The 23,781-nt window shown below is 39.5% G+C and overlaps 1 protein-coding gene across 10 annotated transcripts in view; it reads left to right on the forward strand.

Moving 5' to 3' along the window:
• The first annotated feature begins 12,525 nt into the window (after nucleotides 1–12,525).
• The window catches only part of fbrsl1 (fibrosin-like 1), a 270,860-nt gene continuing 259,604 nt past the window's right edge, over nucleotides 12,526–23,781 (forward strand). For 4 of the 10 annotated variants that reach the window (XM_042000414.1, XM_042000415.1, XM_042000417.1 and 1 more), the window contains exon 1: nucleotides 12,526–13,804. In XM_042000414.1, the coding sequence (XP_041856348.1) occupies nucleotides 13,502–13,804 (303 nt within the window). In that variant the 5' untranslated portion in view covers nucleotides 12,526–13,501. The remainder of the gene's footprint in view (nucleotides 13,805–23,781) is intronic. The other 6 variants (XM_042000419.1, XM_042000421.1, XM_042000422.1 and 3 more) reach the window with 4 other exon arrangements.

Genomic DNA, 23,781 nt, shown 5'->3' on the forward strand with positions numbered 1-23,781 from the left:
GTATGCATTGGTTCTCTCCAGATACTCCGGCTTCCTCCCACTGTCCAAAGACATGCTCTAAATTCTCCCTAGCAGTGAGTTTGTGTGTGAATGCTTGTTTGTCTCTTTCTGTGTTGGCCCTGCGATGGACTGATGAACAGGTGTACCCTGCCTCTCACCTGCTAAAATGCTGGAATAAGCTCCAGCTTACCTGTAATGCACAATGCGGTACAGAGAATGAATGAATGAATGACACTAAAAGCCAGCACTATTCTTTTTCTCTGTTACAGTCAACTTCACAGTGACAAGATATGAAACTTTGATCCTTGAAGAAAATGTAACATGGACTCAACAACAACCAGAAATTCCTTGAATTTGGTAAATTCTTCTTAAAATTAGTCACCTTTCATGAAACACTTCAGCTCTGTGGGTAATCTCTTAGACACTGAGAGAAAAGTTTTAAAAGGATTATATGTCAGCTGATGAGTAAACACTAAACATGAGCTCACATACAGACAGACGGGCACACACATTGTCGGCATAATCACTTGTGTCTGTGAAGTCTTGCAAAGGTTTAGGACATATTAGCACTCTCTGGGGAGCCGTAGCAAAGAGAATCTCATCGGGCAGCAGCAGAGAGTAACTCGATTTCTTTCTCTTTCTCCCCTCATCATTTCCTCCCACCGGAGATGTCTAAGAGATTAACTTCAGATCAGCTGGGAGACGGCTCTGCAGAGGCAGCGACTCACTAAACAGCCACAGAAAAGAAAAAAAAACAAAACACTGCATCATGTGCATTACATTACTGCATCACATTGCATTACTGTGATGTGGAAATGAGAGTACTTTCTCTTTCAGGTCTAGGTGTGATTAATCAGAACATAAAAATTATATGGTCTTTACCAAGTCTTAAAATAATGCCAATGCAACCTCAGATGTGCAACAACATGACTTATTACACTGTATCATTATTTATTTAACTGAAGCTAAGGGGAAAAAAATGCCTTCAGCAGTGTGTGAAAAATTAAGCACACTGTAGAACCATTTTTAGCATAAATAACTTAAACTAATTGTTTTTTGTGTGATATCTTACATTGCAGTGGAGAATCTGGCCTTTCTGACTTACAACATTGCATTCGTTCTTTGATGTTATTCAACAGGTTTATCACAGCATTTCAAGTGAGTTAAAGTCCAGAATGTGACTAGATCAATGCAACACCTTGATTCTCTTTTTTTCAGTCATTCTGTTGTAGATTTACTGCTGTGTTTGGGGTCATTGTCGTGTTACATGATTCACTTTCAGCCAAGTCTTAGCTATCAGACAGTCACATTTAACTCTAGAATACTTTGGAATACAGGGGAGTTTATAGTCAGCTCAACGACTGCGAGGTGTCCAGGTCCTGTGGCAGAAAACAGCCCCAAATAATCAACACATCATCACTTGAAGTGTTTATGTAATTATGTTGTGTTTGGTTTTTATTAAATGTTGTGCTGTGCAATATGACCAGACACTTGTCACTTTGGTCCCATCCATCCTGCGAACATTATTCCAGAACTCTATTTTTTTAGATGTAAATTTGCTAATCTCTGTCATGTTGCCATGTTCTTTGTAGAGACAATAATCTTTCTACTGGCAACCTTTCCAAACAAACCATTCTTGTTTAGACTTTTTCTAATTGCACTGCCATGAACTTTAACATTTAACATGCTAACTGAGGTTTGTAGAGCCTGTCATATACTCCTGGCTGTTTTGCCGCTGGGTGCTTACTTTTGCACATAGCTGTGTATTGTGTGTGTTTTACAGAGTAATGGAGTGATAAATACTTTAACACACCTAATGGGCTTATTGGATTTTAGTACAGAATACATATATATCTTACTTAATATGCGATGCAGCCTTGTTATATTTATACTTAGCTCACATCTGTGTGATTCACTATAATTATAATGTATGTTAGTGATGTTTTTTATCACTTGAAGGTTGTCATGCCAGCTTTTCTTTTTCTTTAATGATACTGAGGTCCTGATTTTCTTTAGAATCTGTCATTTATCCATGTAGTTCAAGTTGAGGTCCACAGCCACTTTAGAGGGTTGCCCACCAGTCAGAGGATTCTTATTTAACAAGCTGTCTGCACCAACCTTGAGGTAAGGCTTCTTAACATTTTTGTAGAAGATGAATTTACCATGGTGTAACAGAAAAGTTCAACAGGCATGGAAAGTGGATGAAAGCTTTTGATCATATTCATTCCAGCACTTGGTATTATTACAGAATGACTTTGACTACTTCGCTCCAGTGCTATAAATTGAGTACTCTTCACAAATTAGATTCAATCATCTGAAGAAGTGGCATTTACTCTTAAATGAAAGTAGAATAAAATCTGCTTATCTTCTACAGTCTGGATCCTCTATATTTCACAGTGGATTAAGTGCTGGCCTTGAACTAATGATTTTAATGGATGCATGCATTGTATTGCAGAAGAAAATCCCTCAGTGTTGTGCCATCAAGCAAGAGGATAAACACTTTTTATATTTGCCCAAATGCAGCTGTATCAATTTACAAAAGAAAGCTGCTTAGCCTAAACCGGCTGGTAGACCAACCCCGATGAAAATGTACTGTCACACATAATCAGAGATATCACATTTTGGACTTACATAATTAATCAGCCCGTTGCTGAATAACTTATGATCCAAGTCATGAATTATATTTAACCAAGTCATTACAAGGGATGTACTTAAGCAACTGCTGCTCTCATAAGAAAGTAATATGCTCGGCTTCATGTCTTCATTTGTAAACCAAATTATCCATATAGTTACTCACAGTGCCTCACACTTTTGAAGTACTTCTAATCTTTTTAATATACACATTTTGTCTGAGCACGCACAGAGGTAAAGGCTGTAGGATGAAATAATGTGTGCAGCTGCAAAGCTATGTTCTGCCTGTTTCCCTTGTCCCCTTGTCCCAGTTTACAAATCTGAGTGCAAGTAAACTCCATCATGTACAAATACAAATCCAACTGGTGTATATTTACAAGCCTAGAGAAAAACATTTAGTATTCTGCAAACATTTATGTTAGATATGCATATCATCTGCACGCATGATGCACAGTATTTAAATGAGACCTGTAATTTTAAGAAGAAATAAGCTGCTTGAGTCACAAAGTGGGCAAAGTGTTCACATTATGACCTGCATGATCACAAAATAACATGTTGTCAGTGTTGGTTAATTTGTTAGATGTCACAAAAAATATCTTGACCTGTAATGATACAAAACACAAACAGGGAATCAAACACCTTCTGGCAAGAAAGAGCACCATTGAAAACATAACGTTCTCTCATTTTCTGGGTGCAGATGCATGCATGAAAAGCTCCAAGTCGTTTTACATGCAAATCCAGCCTGTGTCTATGAGTGTTTTATCTTGGGGGCTGCTGTTTGCTAATCAAGAGCCTTGTGAAGGCCAGGGGACCGTTATAAGACAGAGAGTATAAAACAGCCTCTCTCTGCATCTCTATGTGAACAAAGGCTTATTTTACAGCCTTTTAACTTTCAATCTGCCACTCGATTTTCTGTTCTTCTCTCTCGTTTGTTATTCCACAAGCTTCTCAGCTGCTGTTAGAATGTATGAGCTGTAATAAGACTTGAGATAATGCATATGAGTGCTGCTTGAAGGATGGGAAACCATTGCATTGATTTTCCATTTATTGCATTGTATTATAAAGCTGCAGAGCACTTGTTGCCCGTTGTCCTCTGCACAACATCGGCTATCAGTATCAAAGACTGGTAATGTACAATTGATGATGTCAGGTGAAAATATTGTATAGCCAAAAACTCCACGAGACTCCACAGCTTACACATCATTGGTTATATGTGTTGCACTGCAGGTTTTATAAGAAAGTGTTTAATACTAAGTTAAAGTTCTTTATTTCCCCTCAGGATTCATCTACACAAAGTTTAGATGGCAGTTCTCCAGCAGCAGGCACTAATGATCTGTTTTGACACAAGAAGATATGACATTTCACTTAAATATCAGATGCTGCTGCTAAGAATTTTGAAACTTTTGACTCTATGTTACAAAGCCCATCTTCTTCAATTAAGAAATATCACCACAGTCAGATATCCTTTGTCTTTTTTTTTTTTTTTTTTTTCTCTCTCTGGATCATTGCCTTTTCCTTTATATATCCTCTGATCTGTTCTTAGTCCATTATTTTTGGTTGAAATTACAACTGCAAGTTCATAAATAGTTTGATCCCATTCTAGTCTTGCTCGCCTTTTTTGACATTGGTTTCCTGCAAAAATGTGGGCAAACTGCAATGTCCTTATTTGTTCCTACATTGGAACAAATATTGTAAATAAAAGCAAATTGCAAGGACTTCCAAATCTTATAAACCAATACTTTATCACTAAATGGAACCAAGAAAACATCAGTTATTGAAAAGGAGTCATTTTACTATTTCAGTAACGATATTAGCTCATCTTTAATCTAATCTACATGTCTCAAAGAAGTTTAGGCAGGATCGTGCTTTTGCTTTTGGAAACTGAGCAGACCAGCTGCTGGACTTTTGGAAAAGGAATGTCCCATTCTTTTCTGATTGCCATATTTTGTATTTCTTGATAAATCAAATGTTTTCAAGTGGTGAAGGTTCTGACCTGCAGGCAGGCCAATCCAACACTTGGACTCTTCTACTTCTAAGCCATGTGCATGAGTTAGTATAGTCTTGCATAAATATGCAAGGCCTTTGCTGAAGGATGCGTCTCCTGAACGTACATACTTTCGGTACAGATGGTGTCTTTTCAGGTGTGCAAGTTGCCAGTTCCATGGGCACCATTGGATCCCACATCATCAGAAATTCAGGCTGTTTCTGATTTTGTGCTGCTTCTTTTCCCGGTATATGAATATTTATGAATATTTTTCTGTTTGTGTGCAGCCATTCGTAACATGGTATGTAGAAATTGTATAACTGGTCATAACATGCTATGTGAACAGTCCTCAGTTGTTGGTCATATATTCTTCAGACCCGATTAGGATGAATGCAAACTTGTCTCTCAGCTCCCTCATTGTACATAGAACACAGACAGTTTTGACTGCTGCCTGCCATCAGCCTGTTATGCTCCTTTCTTTGTTTACCCTCTCTGTTAACATTGTGCTCATTATACTGTGTAGCTGCAGATATGTGTGAAAAAACAAGCTGAGAAGTCTCTCTCTGTTAGTTTCTTTCTATGTCACTTTTTTGCTTATTCATGTGTTCTAACAATCCACATCCTGGGTGGGGAGCCCTGCCATGTGGCAGTTTGTCATGCTGTGTCAGCCTGGTGAGTTTCACTGAGTAAACATTACCTTGTGTTTGATGTGGCATTATCTGACTAGGTCTTATAGGACAAAAAACATGCCACTTGTGAACAATCACAGGGAACATTGCTACATGACTGCTTGTTTGAGAAGTCCAGAGTGAGACGCAATGCAGGAGGGGAAAAAAAGGGAAGAGAAAGGGCTTAGAAGTAATTTTGGGGAGGAGGCTGTTAGGGGACTTGGCACAAGTGATCGCTGCAGCTTGTGGGGTTTAGTATCTCGAGTGCTAATTGCAGCATGACCAGTGTGAATTCCTCTCTGTGTTTCACAAAGCACCAGAGAAAAGAGTCATTTCAAGTAAAAGAAACCACTTCTCACCCTGTTCCTCTTTGTCTTTGTACAAGTTATGAGCATGTGAAACAGTGTCAGACATTAGTAGAAAAGCAGTGAGAGTTATACAGATTATCTTCAGCCATCCTTCTTGTGATACTACTGATCCACAGAGCTGTTTATGTCTGGTACGCCCTGTCATGCAAATAGATTAAATGACTTTGCAAATGCATATGTTAAACAACCCAGGATATTATGTTAGAAGAAATGTCCTAACATTTTGGGACACACTGTGGTTCTATTTGAAGGGTCTGTCCAAGTGTCCAGTGTTTGGAGCTCTTTTCAGGTTTCAAGATTATGTAAGCAAATTACAACAATTGGGGTCAAAGCATATTGGGAATATTTCAGGTGTTAAAGCTGGTTGGCCTCACTGAGATCTTAAAAACTGACTGCATGTATAAACTTACTTATTATGGGCCAATAGAACGTGACCACCAGAGGAAATTAAATAGATTTATTAATGATAACAACAAAGATGAAATGTAGCAGCAACCCACATCTTCTTCCACCAACTTAACCACAACTTATTAAATGATGATACTGTTGAAGTGGAAGTCTTATATGATTTGAGTGGAGTTGCTCTTGTGATGAACTTAAATGAGATCCTATCTTTACACTGTCTGACAGAAATAGAAAAAACAACATGGATCTAGAGGAATATTGACTGGATTTTGGGTTTTTCATGACAAAGTCTGCTGTCAAAACATTTGCTGATGTGATTTGGAAGGGGAGAAAGCTTTGTTGTTTGCGCATCAGAGAAGGCACTAGACATCTAGGATCAATAAAAACCATTATGGCATTTTTTCTGAAAACGTTGAGCAAAGCCTGAAACAAAAAGGAAGTGGCAATGGGAATTTCTGGCTGAAGGATCTTCAGCATGAGGGGGAAAAAATGAAACATAGTTTTTAATGGTGACATTTAACATGACATTTATCCACATCAATTTCTTAACTCAGTGTATTTCCCTAAAAGAGCTGGTCGCATTGCTAATTCCACCTTGAATGATGCCTGTAATAAAAGCCCCAGTGCCTGTTTAAGAGGCTCCAATAAATCCAGCTCTCTCACCCACACAGCTCAAGGGCCAGTCTTTCTGTGTGATTAAACTTTGCTCCCCAATGGTATGAAATATCCAAAGGCATTAGATTTACAACCTTCTCCGTTAAATTATTGACATCTAACTGCTTTTGCCATCCATTTCTTGACTAATTTCATGTTGGTGTCCTGCTTATTGAAGTAGGTGACATCCATTTGACTTCTAGTGACAGACTACACTAGAACAATATATCATTACTTGATGGTTATGTTTATATTACACATGCAAATTCTGGGAGACTCATGCAAAGTCTGCCCCTCTATAAATACTTTTTGTGTTCAACATGAAGCAAACAGCTGTTGTCTTTGAAGCAGCAATGTGGGGCAGTGGCTCTGATAGATCTAAATAAAACCGGCTGGGCAGATAACATGAAAATAAGAAGTTTGAGGAAGGGAAGAGAAAAACATAACCAGAGAGTATGCGAGGGGAAGAGATGAAGATAATGTCAAGCAGCTTTCTTGCAGGGAGGATGTTTAAACTCTATCTTTGGAGTGAGCAGGTTAATTTTTCATGCGGTGGTTTGCAGAACCAGTCCCCAGCAGTCTTATAGCTGGCCACGGTTTCCCAAGAGAGAGCTTGTTGCTCGAGGCCCCCAGGCAGGTTTTTTGTTGAGTCCGCCTGTAAATTGCCACCAAACTAGTGAATTACTCCATGATGTGTCACAGAGGCAACTGAAAACCCTATAGGCATAAAAGCATGAACTTATGTTTTCCTTCACAGTAATTCCTCACTGACAGCTAGTGCAGCAAATTGAGCCGTCTCAGTCAGAATCCAGCAGCTCCATATTCAAAACAGCTGGTGGTCATTGCAGCTAGAGTTTCTGATGGATTAAAAAGAACTGCAATCTGTTTGCCGTTAAAAAAAACAAAAAAAACAATGGCGAGTCATTTTGGTGAAAATGCTGGGATCATTTGTCGGGGAAACCATCAATTTAACCATGCTAACCATTGAAGATGGACCCTTATGTGTGTATGTGTGTATATATATGTATGTTTTTCACAAACTTAATTGTTACCTTGTTTGGGGTGAAGGAAAAGTCACAAAGAAAAAGATTAAAATTGTCCCTGTGAGGTGTGAGCAGTGGATAACTGCATCAAATTTTACAACAGCCTATCCAATAGTCATTAAGGTGTTTCGCTAAATTCCCAAAAATGCAAACTGCTGCTGGATATTATGGGATTTTTGCTCTAAGTTTCTTGAACCTCCGTTGTAAGCTTCATACCAAAGGTGTTCCAGTTATATCAAACTGCTATGGCTCAGTTCTTTCTCAGTCAAATACTAAAAGCAGAAATATTGTGAATCAGTTAAAGTACTTTAAAGTTAGGTTAAAGCACCACAGCTCAAAATCTCCCAACAGACATTTACCTAACCTGTTCTTATTCTTATGTTTTCATACGGATATTCCTTTGTGCTACTTGATACCTTTAATTGCCATTTATAAACTTGCAGTATAGCATCACAAATTTCAGTGAAAGTCTCCAAATTTCACAAATAGATGCCTTATGTGGTTTGCAGGTAACATTGCTGCTGTGGAACGTCTTTCTGTATAAACTCATTAAATAGAGAGAAGTTTGAGAAGTGTTTTGAGTAACAAAAAAATTATACTGCAAGTAATGTTCAGGATACTATGATCCATTCAATGTGTTTAAAAGACACACTTAAAATGATGGGAAAGGTGCAGAAGTACAAAGAGTGAAAAAGTGTAAAGTGCAGTTCATTTTCACCTGTTATGATGTGTTCATGCTCAAACTTTTCACACCCTCAGAACAAAAGTTCCTTATGAATCTTTAGAGGTACAAATTCTTGTCACTGTAGTAATATCCTCAAATGTGCTGGTGTTGTAGCCTCAACGGAGATTATGTATTCAAACTGTTGTAGTTTGTACCATATAAGGACCAGTATTATACCTCTGGTGGTTGTCTTGTACCCTAATTTAAAAGTTAAGAAGCAGGTTTCTCCCACCACAGCACAAAAGGAAGAAAGTGTTTTTCTTCATCACATGTCACAGAATGCATCAGAGGTAATGTTGGTTTTAGCGTCTTCTCCAAAAACACTTCATCATTTGGTCTGAGGACACCAGGTTCTCAAACCATGAACCATTTCACAGCCATTTCACAAGAAGTGTTTATTACATTATGACACCAAAACATTCAAAGATGACACTGCGGCTATTTAGATAAGTAAGAGGCAGATGGATGCATGCGAAGAAATTTACTGCTAAACACCCAAACTGGTTATGGTTTAATGTGAAGGTGTTCAAGCTGAAATATTGTGTGAAATCTTGAACACATGAGTCAACTGGTTTATTACGTGATCTTTATAGTACGTTATCCAGTGTGAGAAACTCTGTGAGAGTCGTTCTGATTAAATATTTACAATTAGTGTTGTGGTTCACAAATACATTAATATGAAGATGACTGATCTTTCCTTAAAGCTGGCAAAGTTCGTCCTGTGGCCTCATGCAAGTTTGAGGAAGAACACCAGTAATGTTTTGAAGACCGTAACCAGCAGTTCCAAATTGGTTTTTGAACCAATGGACTTGAGACAGGATCATTCTCATGTGCTTTTAACCACTGTAACCACTGTGAATAAACCCTTCTCTGTTTGAGCAGCTTTGCAAGAACTAATTCAGTAAGGAGATTTAAAAAAGGAGGAACAGGTATGGAGAGAGGCCGTGAAGTAGAGGGGAGAGATTACCTCTGTTTCTTCCATGCTACTATTTGCTGTGAGTCTAATCCATAGCTACAGACTCTGAGCTCCCACATCGCAGTCACTCAAACATTAGTCTCTTTGAAACGCTCAGCCCCGGCTGTGCTGGAAGCCGAGCAGAGGGAGGCCGTCATGCTTGTATGATGTTTAAGTGGCAGAATTGTTTTTCTTTGCGTCTGTGGCTGAGATAAGGATTCATTTAATGTCACACAGGGCAAGGTACTTCTTGCTTTAGGTTATTTTTAACTTAGATACAGTAGTTCTAAGAGTGTTGATGTGGTACAGACATGAGACTGAAAGGAAAGAAATCTGAAGCAAGCCATTAGAAAATGAATGAATGAATTAAATCTCTCCACACATACACACCATGTTCTTTATAGAAATCTCCAGCTTCACAGAAATGAAAAAGCTCACATTTCACAAACACAACAAAGCTGTAAGATGCTGTAAAAGAAAATACATTTAGTTGGTGACACAAAACATTTGCACACATCCTTTTCATATTTTAGGACCATCTCTTGTATCTTTTTCATACTGAAGCAGGAAAGGTGTTAAATAGCTGGATTCAGGCCTCTATTTAGAAACTTGCTAAAGTGCTTTACTAAACCTTTAGGGCTTTTTCCTCTTCCCCCCCCACTTAAAAGCCAGAATTAGATTTCTTTTCTTTTTTTTTTTTTTTTTTTTGAGAGAGAGAGAGAGAGAGAGAAAACAACTTTCCTGCCACTTTGAAAGACCCCCAAATTTTCGCTAATTAAGAAATTGGTCTAAAAACAGAAAGCTTGACAGTGTATGTATTTTGTAAGTTTTGATTCTAGAACAGATTCTCAAGCTGTTTGAGTTTTTGGAGTTTAATCTGTTCCAGTTCAAGACATAATTGTTTCCTTTTAAACCACCTGAGTTTCTTTCAAGTATTTCCCTGTTTACCTTCTACTGTTCTTTCAACTATTGGGAAACGTCCTCTGCTTTACCAGCAACAAATAAGCCCACACCATGATGGTGCCACCACTATTCTTTACTGTCATAAAAGTGTTGGGTTTGCACCATGTGGAATCTTTCTTTAATTTCTTTCTTTCTTTCTTTCTTTCTTTCTTTTTTTCTTTCTTTCTTTCTCTCTCTCTCTCTCTCTCTCTCTCTCTCTCTCTCTCTCTCTCTCTCTCTCTCTCTCTCTCTCTCTCTCTCTCTCTCTCCACCTCTTGGGTTAATGCTCTCCATCTCTGGTCTGCACGTTTTGGTGGCTTGGCTTTTTTCATTGTTTTCCATGTTTTTTCCACTTTCAAGTTTATGATATTTCTTTTTAAACCAACCTCAATCTGTACTTCTTCAAAACTATGCCCCTTGCCACCTTCTGGGGTGTTAATTTTGTCTTCTGTTTGGTGGTACCTTTTGTCTTGTTGCTTTGTGAACTCTGGGTCCTCTCACAACAGGTCTATAGACTGTTGAGATGCCATGTGACAGATAGACATAATTGTAGTACTTGAAGAAGGTAGGTGGCAGCAACAAATCATAACTTTCAGCTTTAAAGAAAGTTTCTCAAACTCTGTGGTGGAGTGTCACTGTCCTGCAGGTTTAAGACATTTCCCTGCTTTAACAGACCTGACTCAAATTACCGGGCCATTGTGTAGAACTTGGCAACATGCTGTTGGAACCATTTCATTTGAATCGGGTGTGTTGGAGCAGTGAAGCTTGTAATACCGTAGGAGAGTGGTCATCATTTGAGATTTTTTTTAACTTTTTTACAAGTTGTAAACACCATTACTTGTTTTTAATTTCACTAAAGAGTTTAGGGCAATTTTAAATAGGATCCCTGCATAAAATCCAAATGCATAGCCATTAGAATTAATCTGTAATATGAATCAAAATAGAAAAAATGCCAGGGGGGCAGAGACTGTTGTGAGAAATTGTAAGTTACTGTGGGGTTCTTCTGAGAATGTTCCAGTCATAAAATAATTTGCTATTATTCAAATTACATTCATTAAATTACAGTAACTTAATAAACTTCACATAACCATAGCAGCAAATGTACTTAATTTAAACACAGAACAAGAGAAATGACTCCCATTTAAGCAAATCATGCAAATACGCATGTACAAAAGCGTTATTTCCTTGAATGACTGGAGCAATGAAAAATTAGTTTACCTCTGAAAATCAAAGTAAAGTCTAGATTATTTTGAGGATTATAGGTTTCTGACTTAAAAATCATATACAGTAAATATAGTTTTGACTTATCTGTTGCTTCCATCTCCAAACTTTTACATATGCCTCCCAGACTGATATAACTCATGACCAAATGAATACAAATACTGAAGTAAGAAAGCTTGCAGTGTTCTTTACAGTGTAGGTGGAGTTCTTGTTGCAGTAGGGGCAGTGAAACCTGTAATGGAAATAATTGTTACACAATGCAGTGATTATATAATGGCATTACCCTAATTCCCACTGATCTAAAACAGATAAATTAAGCTGTGTTTTATCTTGCACAGGATTCCCTAGAACTCCCCAAGGGACCCCTTCAAGTCCCCACGCTGTAGATCGGGAACCGCACAAATCCAGCTTCAGGCTTTAAAATGCTGGGGGCAGCGTAGGCATGACAACCCATATTTCAAATATTTACCGTGCGCTCATGAAATTTTGACCTTTATGTGACAATGAAATGCGGCTTTGCACACTTTGTGTTGTCTGCTGGTGAATTTAGGGAGGAGGGGATGATGGTCAGAGCCAACAGGACGAAGAAGCTGTCAGAGCCTGATTGATGCATGTGTGTGTGTCTCTCTGTGTGTGTGCCCAGTATTTTCCTACAAGTGACAGCACAAACTGTCAATGGGAAACACATGATGTGGCAGAGTGACACACTAAAATAGTGCCATGTGTGACAAAATGTGCCCAGCAGTGAGAGAGGATGATTTTCCTTTTTTTTTTTTTTTTTTTCAGACCAGCTTCCTTCCTATGGTAAATTGTAGGCCAGAGGTGGCGGAAATACGTCAGTTTGTGGGTTCTCTGAAGCTTGACTGCGTCTCTTAATTTCGGATGAAGGGAATGTAAAAGGGGGGTGGGGTGGGGGCAGAGGAGATTTTAATCACTCCTGTCGCTTTAAGGACACTTATCAAAGCCTTATTATGCGAATTGAAAATACCATGAGCCACTGAGAGACTCAGCAGCCAGGGGACGGACTGGAGTGGATTTATAGGAAACTCAACATTATCAGAGCTGGATGAGACAGCTTCATCGCCTTGTGGAGTTTGATTACACACCGGATGGCTGGCTTACTCGGACGGTTCGGGTCATTTAGGAAATATTGCGCATAAGTATCTCTCAGACTTGGGATCCTTTGCTCCTGAAGCGCAGAGAGGAATACGGTTTAAAAGTCAACGCGTTTCCAACGGGATTATTCACTCAACCGACAGCCAAAATCGATACGTAGCCTACTTAAGCGTCCGTTTGGTTTCGGACGGATAGTATCCTGAGCTCTGTATGTGACAGCCTTGGATCATGGATTGGGGTGGTGGAAAACAACAACGGCCAGCGACATGATTTCTCTGCGCTGTCTGCGGTATGCTGCGTGGTCAGGCTTTAACGTCGCTTGTTATTATTCCCCGTGCAACAAAAGTTGCAAAGCGAGTGTAATGTGTGGATTTGAACTGTTTCGCCGTTTTGCACCTGCTTTAACGGATACCGCGTCGACACCGTGCAGATTCGTGACAGAATAACGTGCGGATCCGCGCCGCTTGACTCTATCTCTGCCGCCTGGATGGGATACTTGAACATTTGCTAATCGTAATGGAGATTTGAGAGGTTTATACTCAAGGTCACTGAGTGTTTAAAGGCTGTATTTGCGTCGCTATTTACACACACACACACACAGCGCTATCTTCGCGTTATAGCGCAGCCTGTAATTCTCGGTCCAGTGTGTGATATTTGTTATTACACGGTGCAGCGAGCGTGTAGGCGTGCACGTCTTGTGGAGTTATATTTTCTTTTTTCTTTTTCTTTCTTTTTTTTTAAATGAACATTTTCAGTTGTCTTTTTGACACTGGAAGCTGTCTGTAAGAACATGGATGGGAAATTGAAGCAGGGTCGGAGATGCCGGTCCAAGCGGGAGAGGGTGCGGAGGTTGCGGGAGGCAGGGAGCAGAGACGCCCGCAGCCCCGACCCCAACTCCTCCTGCTCCGACAGGGAGGGACACAGTCCAGGGAGGGACACCGCCTCCCTGCCCGGTAAAAAGGCGCCGCACCCCGCAGCCGCAGCCAGAACCCCTCGCCCGCCTCGGCGGAAGAGACGGGAGTCCAGCTCGCAGGAGGAGGATATCATTGATGGATTTGCTATTACCAGTTTCATCAGTCTGGACTGTTTGGAGGTAAGAAAGAAGTAGACTATTACCTATAACATTTGTGTGCCTGGATTATTCAGTGTCCAATAGGTCCTTGAGGCCACGCGGGGACTGTTAAAATGTGTCAATTTACTTGAGATGATCATAGTCACTGCATGTACAATGTCTCTTCTAATCATCTGATAATATGACCCCTAAGGTGTTCCTGATCAGTTGTTGGTTTAATTCCCATCTCCCAGGGCTGCTGACAGCTGTGCAGCCTAATATTTGTTTGTTATTGAGGTGCCAAGCCTGTGTTGTGTCTGCTTTGAGTCCTTGTCAGGAAAGTGTTTGGCAGCCATGCAGCACTGATTACTTACTATTTACAAGTTTTGTGGCTGAGAAGTTGATCATCAGCAGCATATGGTCTGTCGAGAAAAATAAACAGGTGCTGTTATGTCACTTATGGCTCTGGCTTGTGTTGTCTCCTATTCTGATTCACTGTGAGTAATCAGTGTGCTCTTGACATTCTGCCCTCTGATAAACTGCCTACTGCACTATTCATCTCCTACAGGCTGATACGCCACATGCTGATAAGTCTGTTCCTGTCATTACTCTGTGGTATGTTGGATGTCAGAGGATGATTTCAGGCAGAAAGGAGGTTCCCTTGTGACCTCCTCTTTTATTTATCTCCTTTATCTCATTATGTTTCACATGACAAATAAAACATTGCTCCCCATGGAATGAAAACAGGCAGACTGACAAAAGGAGACAAGCTTGATCCTCCCTCCCCAGCTTATTCTGGGGATAGCATTGCTCTTGATATAAATCGCTGCCTTCAACAAACATAGCTAATGTGTCCTCTGCAAGAACCTCATTTGGAAGTCCATGGATTATACCTCGTTTCAATCACAACCTCCCATGTAAGCTTAGCAGTGGTAATTACCAGTCATGACTGACTCCTGACTCCTACATAGTACTTAGTCAGTATCACTTTGGAATGCAGATTTATTGCCTGAAAATAAACCAGCCGTCCACCCTCACTGGAGGATTCATGCCCTTATAGCTTAGATATGAGCTCTTTTGTTACGATCTGTTAACAAGTTCAATCTGTTGCTACAGTGGATTAAAATGTAATTTAATTAGAAAAATAAAAAAAATAAAAAAAGTAGTTAAATTCCTTAATATAGTATCAAAATTTGGCAACAGCAGTTCCCCACTATGTTAAACTGGTTACATGTAATCAAATATGCATAAAATGTGTTCCCCCTAACTCCCCTTTCCCTGTGATGTTGCATGTGTATTTCTGCCCTTTGTGCTCCATGGCTGCCACTTTGTAACAGCTGCTGACTGTGAAAGACTTTTTAAGATATCATAGCAGTAAAGTGCCTCTCAGTGTTTTCCTCTGCCGGTATGCTGGCGCCTCTGCTGGCGTCTCTGCTGCTGTCAACTCCATGTATCCTAATTACTGGTTGCAGGATTCTTGTGGGTGTTATGATGCAGTTAGTGGTCATTTTAGTTCATAAGTTGAGCATCATTTGTGCTTGTTGTTTCTTTGCAGTTGGTGACTCTAGGTTTCTTCTGCATGCTTTATCATAATAAAAACGATGCCTCGTTTCTCTTGAAATGGAAGGAAAAGCTAGATAATTATCCAATTTTTGTTTTACACGTCTACAAGCACTAACAGTTTTCTTAGTCAAGTGCTAAATCCATGTTGAGTGAACACCGAGAATAACAGTGCACTCTACATAGAAGCTTATGTTTCAAGGCTAAGCAAATGAGGCATGATATGGCTCTATGTGAAATGATGCTGGCATGCCAGCTACTTGCTGGTAATTGGTCTGATTTGCATGCAAATGGGCTGTGCTTGTTAAAGGATGTTGTTGAATCGGGTACAATTTTAAGAAGGGAAGTGCACAATTGTTGTGTGGCACCCATTGATTTCAGTGTGTGCTGGAAATGTGAGTGTGTTGACCTAATACTGCTTTCATATTCTGTTTACTGTAAGTGACAGCAATAATAACATTTGTTTCCAGTTAGTGAGGCGCGCCGCTGTGAATGAAATGCCCTCATAAAAAGTGTATACCCTCTGGTAACATCGCATCATCGGCCATGACTCATGCTTTCTCCTACTCACTATATGCTTGAGTGGAGCTCATGACCTACACTACCTGTTCTAATTACTCATCAATTATGAGGAGAACACAGCAGTCAGTGAATAGCTCTGACCCATTGCATCATGCTCCGATAACCAAGCACAGCCTCAAAAGGAGCTGGCATGTGGTCCTCTTAACCTCTTTGAAGTGACTGATGGCTAGTGCTATTGTGTTTACGTCAAACCGTACGCTCAGGCTGCTGTCTACTATCACTGTGGCATCCTCTCAACATTCCAATATTTACTCAGATTTAAAGTCTATTTAATCTGTTTTTAGCCATCTGAAGCACCCAAAGATTAAAAAAAAACAACAACAACATTTCATTCAAATCCATGTCACCCTGTGGGTTTGGGTCATTTTTTGAAAGACCAACTTTTCCACACTGTCTGGTCCTACCCTGAGGTTGTGGGCTTCCACCAGAGCAATTATACTTTAAAAGCCTTCAGTTAGTATGTGTTGTGGATATTCCAGCTCTGCGCTGATGGGATCAAGCTCTCATGATGACGGCTTAGCTTGTACAGTGGTCTCGCCTGCTCCCCAAAACATGTTTTATTACAGCTGAAAGCAATTTGCAGCCACAGCTGCATATGATTTGGCTGTGTTTATTTGCTTTGAGTCCCCTGGTTTCTCATTGGAAAGCCGCTTACTTACCTGGGAATATCAGCTGCACATGCACAGCCATGGTGCTTCAGTCAAAGCCACCTTATCATGATTGAAAAAAAAAATGTTTGTGATGTTCTAGTGAGGATTGATTGAGTCGGTCTGCTTCTTTAAGCTTTTAGAGGAGAAAAAAATACAGTTACAGTGGTAGGAAAATGTTTAGCTGTCCATTATAAAAATGAAACAACTAAGACTATGCATTTGAATGATCAAATGTAGAACTTACCTTAATTTGTTGACGGCCAGTTTTCTGCTGATAGAAGATTTTTTTTACCTATCAACAGTGCTGTAAAACAGTTAGCAGCTGCAGCTTAAACCCTCCTGAAGTCTCCCTGTGGGTATCGAACAAGTGAGCAGATAATAAAATGACACAGTTATCCATCTGTCACAGCATTAATAAGATGTTTGATTTGCTCCGTTTGCTGTGTGAGTGACTTCAGAGTGGCAAATCCTCTCCTGTTAATCCACAATCCTTCTGTTCATCTGCTTTAACATGAATTTACAGATTTGTTTGGGTTTTTCATTTCACAGCATGAGTTTCTAAAATCACTCTAATGGGGATTTAGGTTTTAGTTGATTTAGTGATATTACAACGGCGCCCATGGCAGGAGACCAATATTTCAGAGATTTTTCCAAAAACATAAACTCATATATCAAAATTGTTGATGGGTTCTGGGGTCTGTCTTCTCTTTTTTTGTTCCAGGAATGTCTTGTTTGCTGTTTTTTGAATGAGTTTTCCTACAGTTTGACACATTTCTTATCATCTGCTGTTGCCAACTGACTCAGCTCTACTTATGTTGCCCGTGGGGAAAATGACAGTAGTTTTTACAAAAGCTTTAAGTTGCTGCTTCACTTTCTCAGACTGTGTGTTGGCTGCTGGTGCATGGATCCACTTTCAAATAGGTGTTGATACATTTCATCAGGTACTGTGATAAAGTCCTCAAATGGAGCAGCGGTTAAAAAGATTTGCACCTAAAATAGCGGCGCTATTGTTAGGACTCAGATAGAATCACTTGTCAGCTATTGTCCATCATTAGTTGGTCTTACACTGAAAAGATGAGAGTTCAAGTAAGAATGTGACTATGACTATAATAGGTATGTCACCCTGGTAGCTTTTGTGCTGGGATGCACTGCCACCCTGTGAGCTTAGGCTGAAGGAGATGCCTTCTTAAGATTAATGGGTTACATGATTCCTGAAACAGACTGAAAATCCCATTATTTCACTTTTTCCTCATGGTCAGCATAGTGTTTGTGTTGATTGCCACTTCAGTTACACAAGGCAAAGCGATACTGACAGTTGAAGCCACAGCAGTCTTTGCTCCAGTAAGATGTCTTGCCTACATGGTGAGGCAGCAAATTTGTTGCAGGGGTTGCAGCAATTTTGCTTGGTGTTTTCGCTCTCCCCCAACAGTGATAGTGCTGTGCATCATATGCCGGCTCTGACAAACAACTCCGGCTTTAATTAACAAGGCAGCCCCCTGAGGCTCTGCTGCTCATTGGCTGACATGTCCCACGGAGAGAGCTTTCTTAATGCCGGTGGGATGTCCCCAGGCTCTGGCTCTCTCTAACTGTCACCCGCTGTAGGCAACAGCATGGTTGATAAATGCACGGTCACACACACAAGCCTTCCCTTTCTCTCACAGACACACACTCAGCATTGAACCTCTGCCGTGCAACTGTCCAAGCCATCGACCAGTGACCTAAATATATCCACCCAAGGAAGGTTCTAGTGTGTTGTGGCAGTGTGATGATGTAGATCTGGAGCCATGACTATCACTTACAGCTAAACTTCACTTATGTCAAGTATGGAAGTTTAATGGAAGCCAAGAAAAGCGTCAAGGGAGACAAAAAGAGGAAACTGGCTTAGTGAACATGTAAGTCAGTGCATGGATTTTTTGCTCTGTCTATATAATGTCAAAAGAATTTGCAATACCAGTTTAGAAAATGGAGATTTGTTACTGTTGAGAAAACCTTCAAATGCCCACATTTTGAAGAACTAAACCCAATGATTTTTCACCATTTGTATGTCTGAGAAACAACTAAATAGCTTCAAAGATAATGTATTTTTCATTCATAATGTGAGGTCTAAAAGAAATGTCGAGTTTGCATGTTTTTAAAATATGAGTTTACAAATCTGAACATTTGATACCGAAGTTTGGTACTGGTGTGCTTTTGCTGGTTTGTGTTAAAGGTTTGAGGAGTATGAGGATGTCTTTCCACAAACATAAAAAGTTAAGAGTAAAACTTCTCAAATGTTTTTTTTAAAGACATTTAAGTCAGGAGAAATTATTTTAATAAAACGTTTTGACTTTGCTCTCAGATGTAATCTTCAGGAGACATGTTATTTATTGAACAAAAGTATGTAGCTTGTAAAGCCGTGTTTAGCAGCAATAGCTCCAGTGAATCATTTTCTGTAGGACAGGGCTCTTCATTTCGGTCCTATGAGGGCAGCACCCCAGCAGGTTTTCCATGTATCCCTGCTTCAACACACTTGACTCAAATTAGTCTATGTGTGGAACTTGATTGGCTGTTAGATCCATTGTTGCTGCGGGCTTTGCATGGCTCTCCTGAGGTCCCACCTGAGGTTGGGTTAAGGTCTGACTTTGACTGAGCCATTGTAATACCTTGATTCTTAAAACTCTAATTTCAGCAGAGTTTTAGCTGTCAGACTTAAAATTCAACTCTTTAATAGTACACAGCAGAGTTCATGATCAACTCAATGACTGCAAAGTGGTCCAGGTCCCATGGTTTTAGCACAAGCACAAATCATCAGCCATCTACCATCATGCTTGACAGCTGGGATGAACTGTTTGTGTCCATATGCTGCATTTTTTTTTTCAGATGCAACTTTGCAAACATAAGCAATACTGTGATGTACACGAAGTAAGAACTTAGCAGCCCATCCAAACAGGCCAAACTTGTTCAGTCTTTTTCTGATTGTACTAATATCGAAAAGATGCAGCTTGGGTTTTATTGCAGCTTTTCTGAACACTGCAGGGTCTGCCTTGGGTTGAACCTGTTGAGACCTCCACTGCTGGAAAGATTGGCAACAGTCTTAAATGTTTCCCACTTAAGTAAATGATCATCCTGACTGTAAAAAGACCTGAATGGATTTGATACAGCTTAATTACTCTTCCCAGTAGCAACAATTGTTTCTCTGAGATGATTGCAGATGTCTTTCCTTCCTAGCATTGTGTTAATAAACACCTGAATGTTCCAACCTGGCAAAGTTCTAAAACCTCCGTTTTTATAGAAGTGCCCGCACCTGTTGATGATCAGTTGATTATGTGAATTTAATTGGAAGTGCCTGGCTGCCATTTACCCTCTTAATTTCTGTGAAAGTACTAAGACTGTGCTTAATTTTTCACAGACTGCTTCTGTATTTTGGCTAAGTTTATATTAAATGATTAATGTCACAGGTTGTTGTTAATCTGAGGTTGTATTAACCTAACAATATCAGTTAAGGACCAGAACTTAGTGAACTTTTTCGCTTGAATGTGTGAAACTAGAGGACTGATGCAACATGAATTACACTGTTTTGTGTGTTCTTGTTGTTGAATCAAACGCCCACACATACGTGCAGACAGTGAAGCTAACTACATTCCTGCTGTTCTTCAGTCCAACAGCTGGTTGTTACACAATATAGCAATGTGCCACAAAAGGCAGGAATGAACACACTGAGCTAGCTCCCATCATGCAAACACACACAGAGTTCAGCTTCTGTATGGCACAGTTGTTAGACTTAAAGGAAGTACACAATGTGTTTGCTGCATGTAATCCATAGAACCTTTAAACAGCCCTGAGCTGAGATGATTGTTTTTGGTGCCAGCTTATAGTACCTCACAGTTTCAGCATTAGTGGTACTTTTCAGTCATTACAAAGAGAGTTTCTGGAATAATCCAAAATGAATGGATGTATTTCAGTTTTTTTTTGTTTTTTTTTATCATTCCTTAAGGTTTAAAGGCGATTGATTATGACTGATTACTCTGGGTCCTTTATTAAGCACTGTCACTGGTTTGGAGTTATCGCTCCCCTGTCTGAATGCAGCAGCCCTTTGAAATAAGACCCTCTTTGTTGCTGAGACAAGGATCCACTACAACATAGTTGGCACATATTAAGTGGTACGTAAATGCACAGGTGCAGCTCATTGAAAGCTTGTATATCTATTTCCTGCCTGTCGTCCTGAGCCTTCTTCCATCTTCCTGTCTCAGTGTTTTCATTGCGGTGAATGACAGGATGTAATTATGCTGTGATTAAGATGATGTCTCTGAGCCTGCTATGGATTACAAGCTGCACTGTTTGAAGGTTTTCCCGGTAATTATCTGCTGCTAATTTGACCCCTCTCCTGTTCCCCACCCGCTTGAGTTTTACATGTTATCAAACAATGTTAAGAACACATTTCTTTTATGGAGTTTAAAAAAAAAACGAATGATTTTGGTGATTCCACTGAGGTAGTTTCTAGCCCTGTGATTTTGACATATATATATATATATATATATATATATATATATATATATATATATATATATATATATATATATATATATGTAGTCATGTAGTTCTTTGCTGCAGACACTTTAAATGAATGACTAACAGATGAGGGCTGTGAAGGATTTACAATGAATATAATGAAACCTAAATAGCGAGGGCACTCTTTTAAGTGGCTCATTAAGAAGCAAAGAGAGCGCTCTGAAAGCCTGGCTTGCTTCAGCTTTCACATCACCTGAATCCCTTTTCAACATTTTGCATGCATGTGAGAGCAGGTCATTTTTTCAAGCCTTGGCGACCCGGCACAAAAGTCTATTGACTGGTCTCACTGAGTTGTGTGCATATGGGGAGATGTACTAATAGTGATTTCAACAAAGCTCTACTGCAAGCCAAGGTGAATACTTACTACAAAAAAGAAATCATTTGGCAAACAGGTTAAAGCAAGAGCAAGTCAGTGTGAGAGTAAAATCAGGCATGCCTCACTGCTTTTGCTTGCCTCTGAATAAAACATTATTACATTTTTTTAGCTCTTTCACATCTTTTGTGCTATCAAAGACCAAGAGTTACAGACTCTGTTGATCAAGTTAGTCTGTCCTACTACTATTATTAGAGGTCATGAGAATGGTGTTTTATTTTATCATGTAAAATACATCAAACCTAAAATAATTGTAGTGATTTAAGGAATGCTGTTTTTACACTATGTCCCTTTTGCATAACACAGTTACGTGAACTATTGTCTGCATAATATGGTCCAGGTACATGGCGGTGCAATCTGGATAGTATTGCAAGAAAATTTAGATCGTGTTGCTATATCGACATTAAGCAAATAATGGAATGATACAGAAAAGATGCAGTGTAAAAATCCACATATAGATATCGGCACCATAAGTGATCTTTTCAGATTCCACCACACAGGTGATTGTGGTAGACCTCACAGTACCCTGGGATAAGTGTATGAATGATACTCAAGAGCAGAAATGTGCCAATTACCAGGAGCTGACAGAGAAGTGCAGGAAGCAGGGTTGGGTCACGTACTGTGAGCCCATCAAGGTCGGATGTCGGAGCTTAGTAAGAAGGTCTCTTTGTAGAGTCTTGACCAATCGTGGGATCCTGGGTTTGGCTAACGATAGGGCCATAAAATGAATTACCAATGCCACAGAAAGAGCCACAAGATGGCCTTCCTCTTCACCCAGAGCCATCTGTTTGCTCTGTGTGAAGAGGAAGGTCCAGAGGTCAAAAGCCCAGAGTAAGCCGGGGATTGATTATGCCTGGCTGGGTCACCTGGGAGGGTGTATGATGTTTTAATAGATCCAAAACACCCAATGACCCCAAGAGACATCTCTGATTATGTATCCCAACACTATAAAGTATTTTCAAAACTCTATAAAACTTTTGAGGTTTGAATTGTTTTTATTTAATTTCTTTTATTTCTTTCTAGTTTGTTGGTATGCACCTTTTCATGCTTCCTCTGCACTCCACTGTAATGTTTTTAATGTTTTAATATGTAGAGCAATTTGAATTGTCTTGTACATGAAATGTGATACAAAATAACTTGCTTTTGCTCTTCTTATGGTTTCCTCCTGAAAGAGCTTAACTTACCTGCCAGGAAACTTATTGGTTTTCCAAACTGAAAGCCACCTGACTGCTGTGTACACTAGGGCTGCACGATTATGACCAAAATAATAATCTCGATTATTTTGATCAATATTGTATTCATGATTATTAATCACGATCATTCACTATATTTGGAAAAACATGTACTTTTATTGCACTAATTATAAACAAACTATGTATATAAACAGTTTTTAGTGAAAAATGAAACTAAATTAGAATAGATTATAAATAATGCAAAAAAATACATTTACCATTATTTTTTAAGAAGTTAATGTAAATTATGGGGCTACAAAAGATGCTAAATTAAGAGCCAATCGAGAGCCAAAAGAGTCAAACATCCCATCACTAGTACAGTTGTAATGGATGCTACCATGGAGAGGGATGTTGTGAGAAAGGCAAAAATTGATGAAAAGACAACGTAAAAATGTTTAGAAGAGAGAAAAAAAAAATTAAATAAAATTCTTTAGTCAATATTAAGTGCGACATGTCACAACACTTTTAATTTTTTAATATTTAAATCTTCATTAATAAGCATTAATATCTGACGGTAAGCCAGTGCGGGATCAGCCAGCTGCAGCTATGTACGTTTCATTTTTTAGCCTGGTCATGAAGCAGAGGCAATCATTTCCTGCTCTGAATGCAGCTCTGCTTCTTGAGCAACAAGCCTCTTCTGAGTGCTATTGGACGGGGGAGGGGTCAGCGCAGCATCCAGTCCTCATTGAAGAGTGAACTATACACTCTTTCACGTCAGTCTCCGAAAGTCTTCAATATCACCAGAAAAATTCGCTAGATTTGTCGCTAGTCGCTTTTTAAAAAAAAATAAGTCACTAGAGACGACTGAAAACTCGCTAAATATAGCGACAAAGTCGCTAAGTTGGCAACACAACTAGCTGCCGACTGTAAAAGGGGTGCGCCCTTGTTCTTTAGGCAGCTTAATGAAGCCTTGGCCTTGCGTTGTGGCCAACAAAATTGTGATCACGATCAAAATCCGATTAATTGTGCAGCCCTAGTGTACACCAGGAAAGACACTGACTAATCATAAGTAATAAACACACCTCCACACACTGTTTCTAAAAATAATATGTGATTGGGGGACAATTTTGTTTG

This window comes from Melanotaenia boesemani, chromosome 11 (genome assembly GCF_017639745.1).
Source record: "Melanotaenia boesemani isolate fMelBoe1 chromosome 11, fMelBoe1.pri, whole genome shotgun sequence".
NCBI lineage: Eukaryota > Metazoa > Chordata > Actinopteri > Atheriniformes > Melanotaeniidae > Melanotaenia > Melanotaenia boesemani.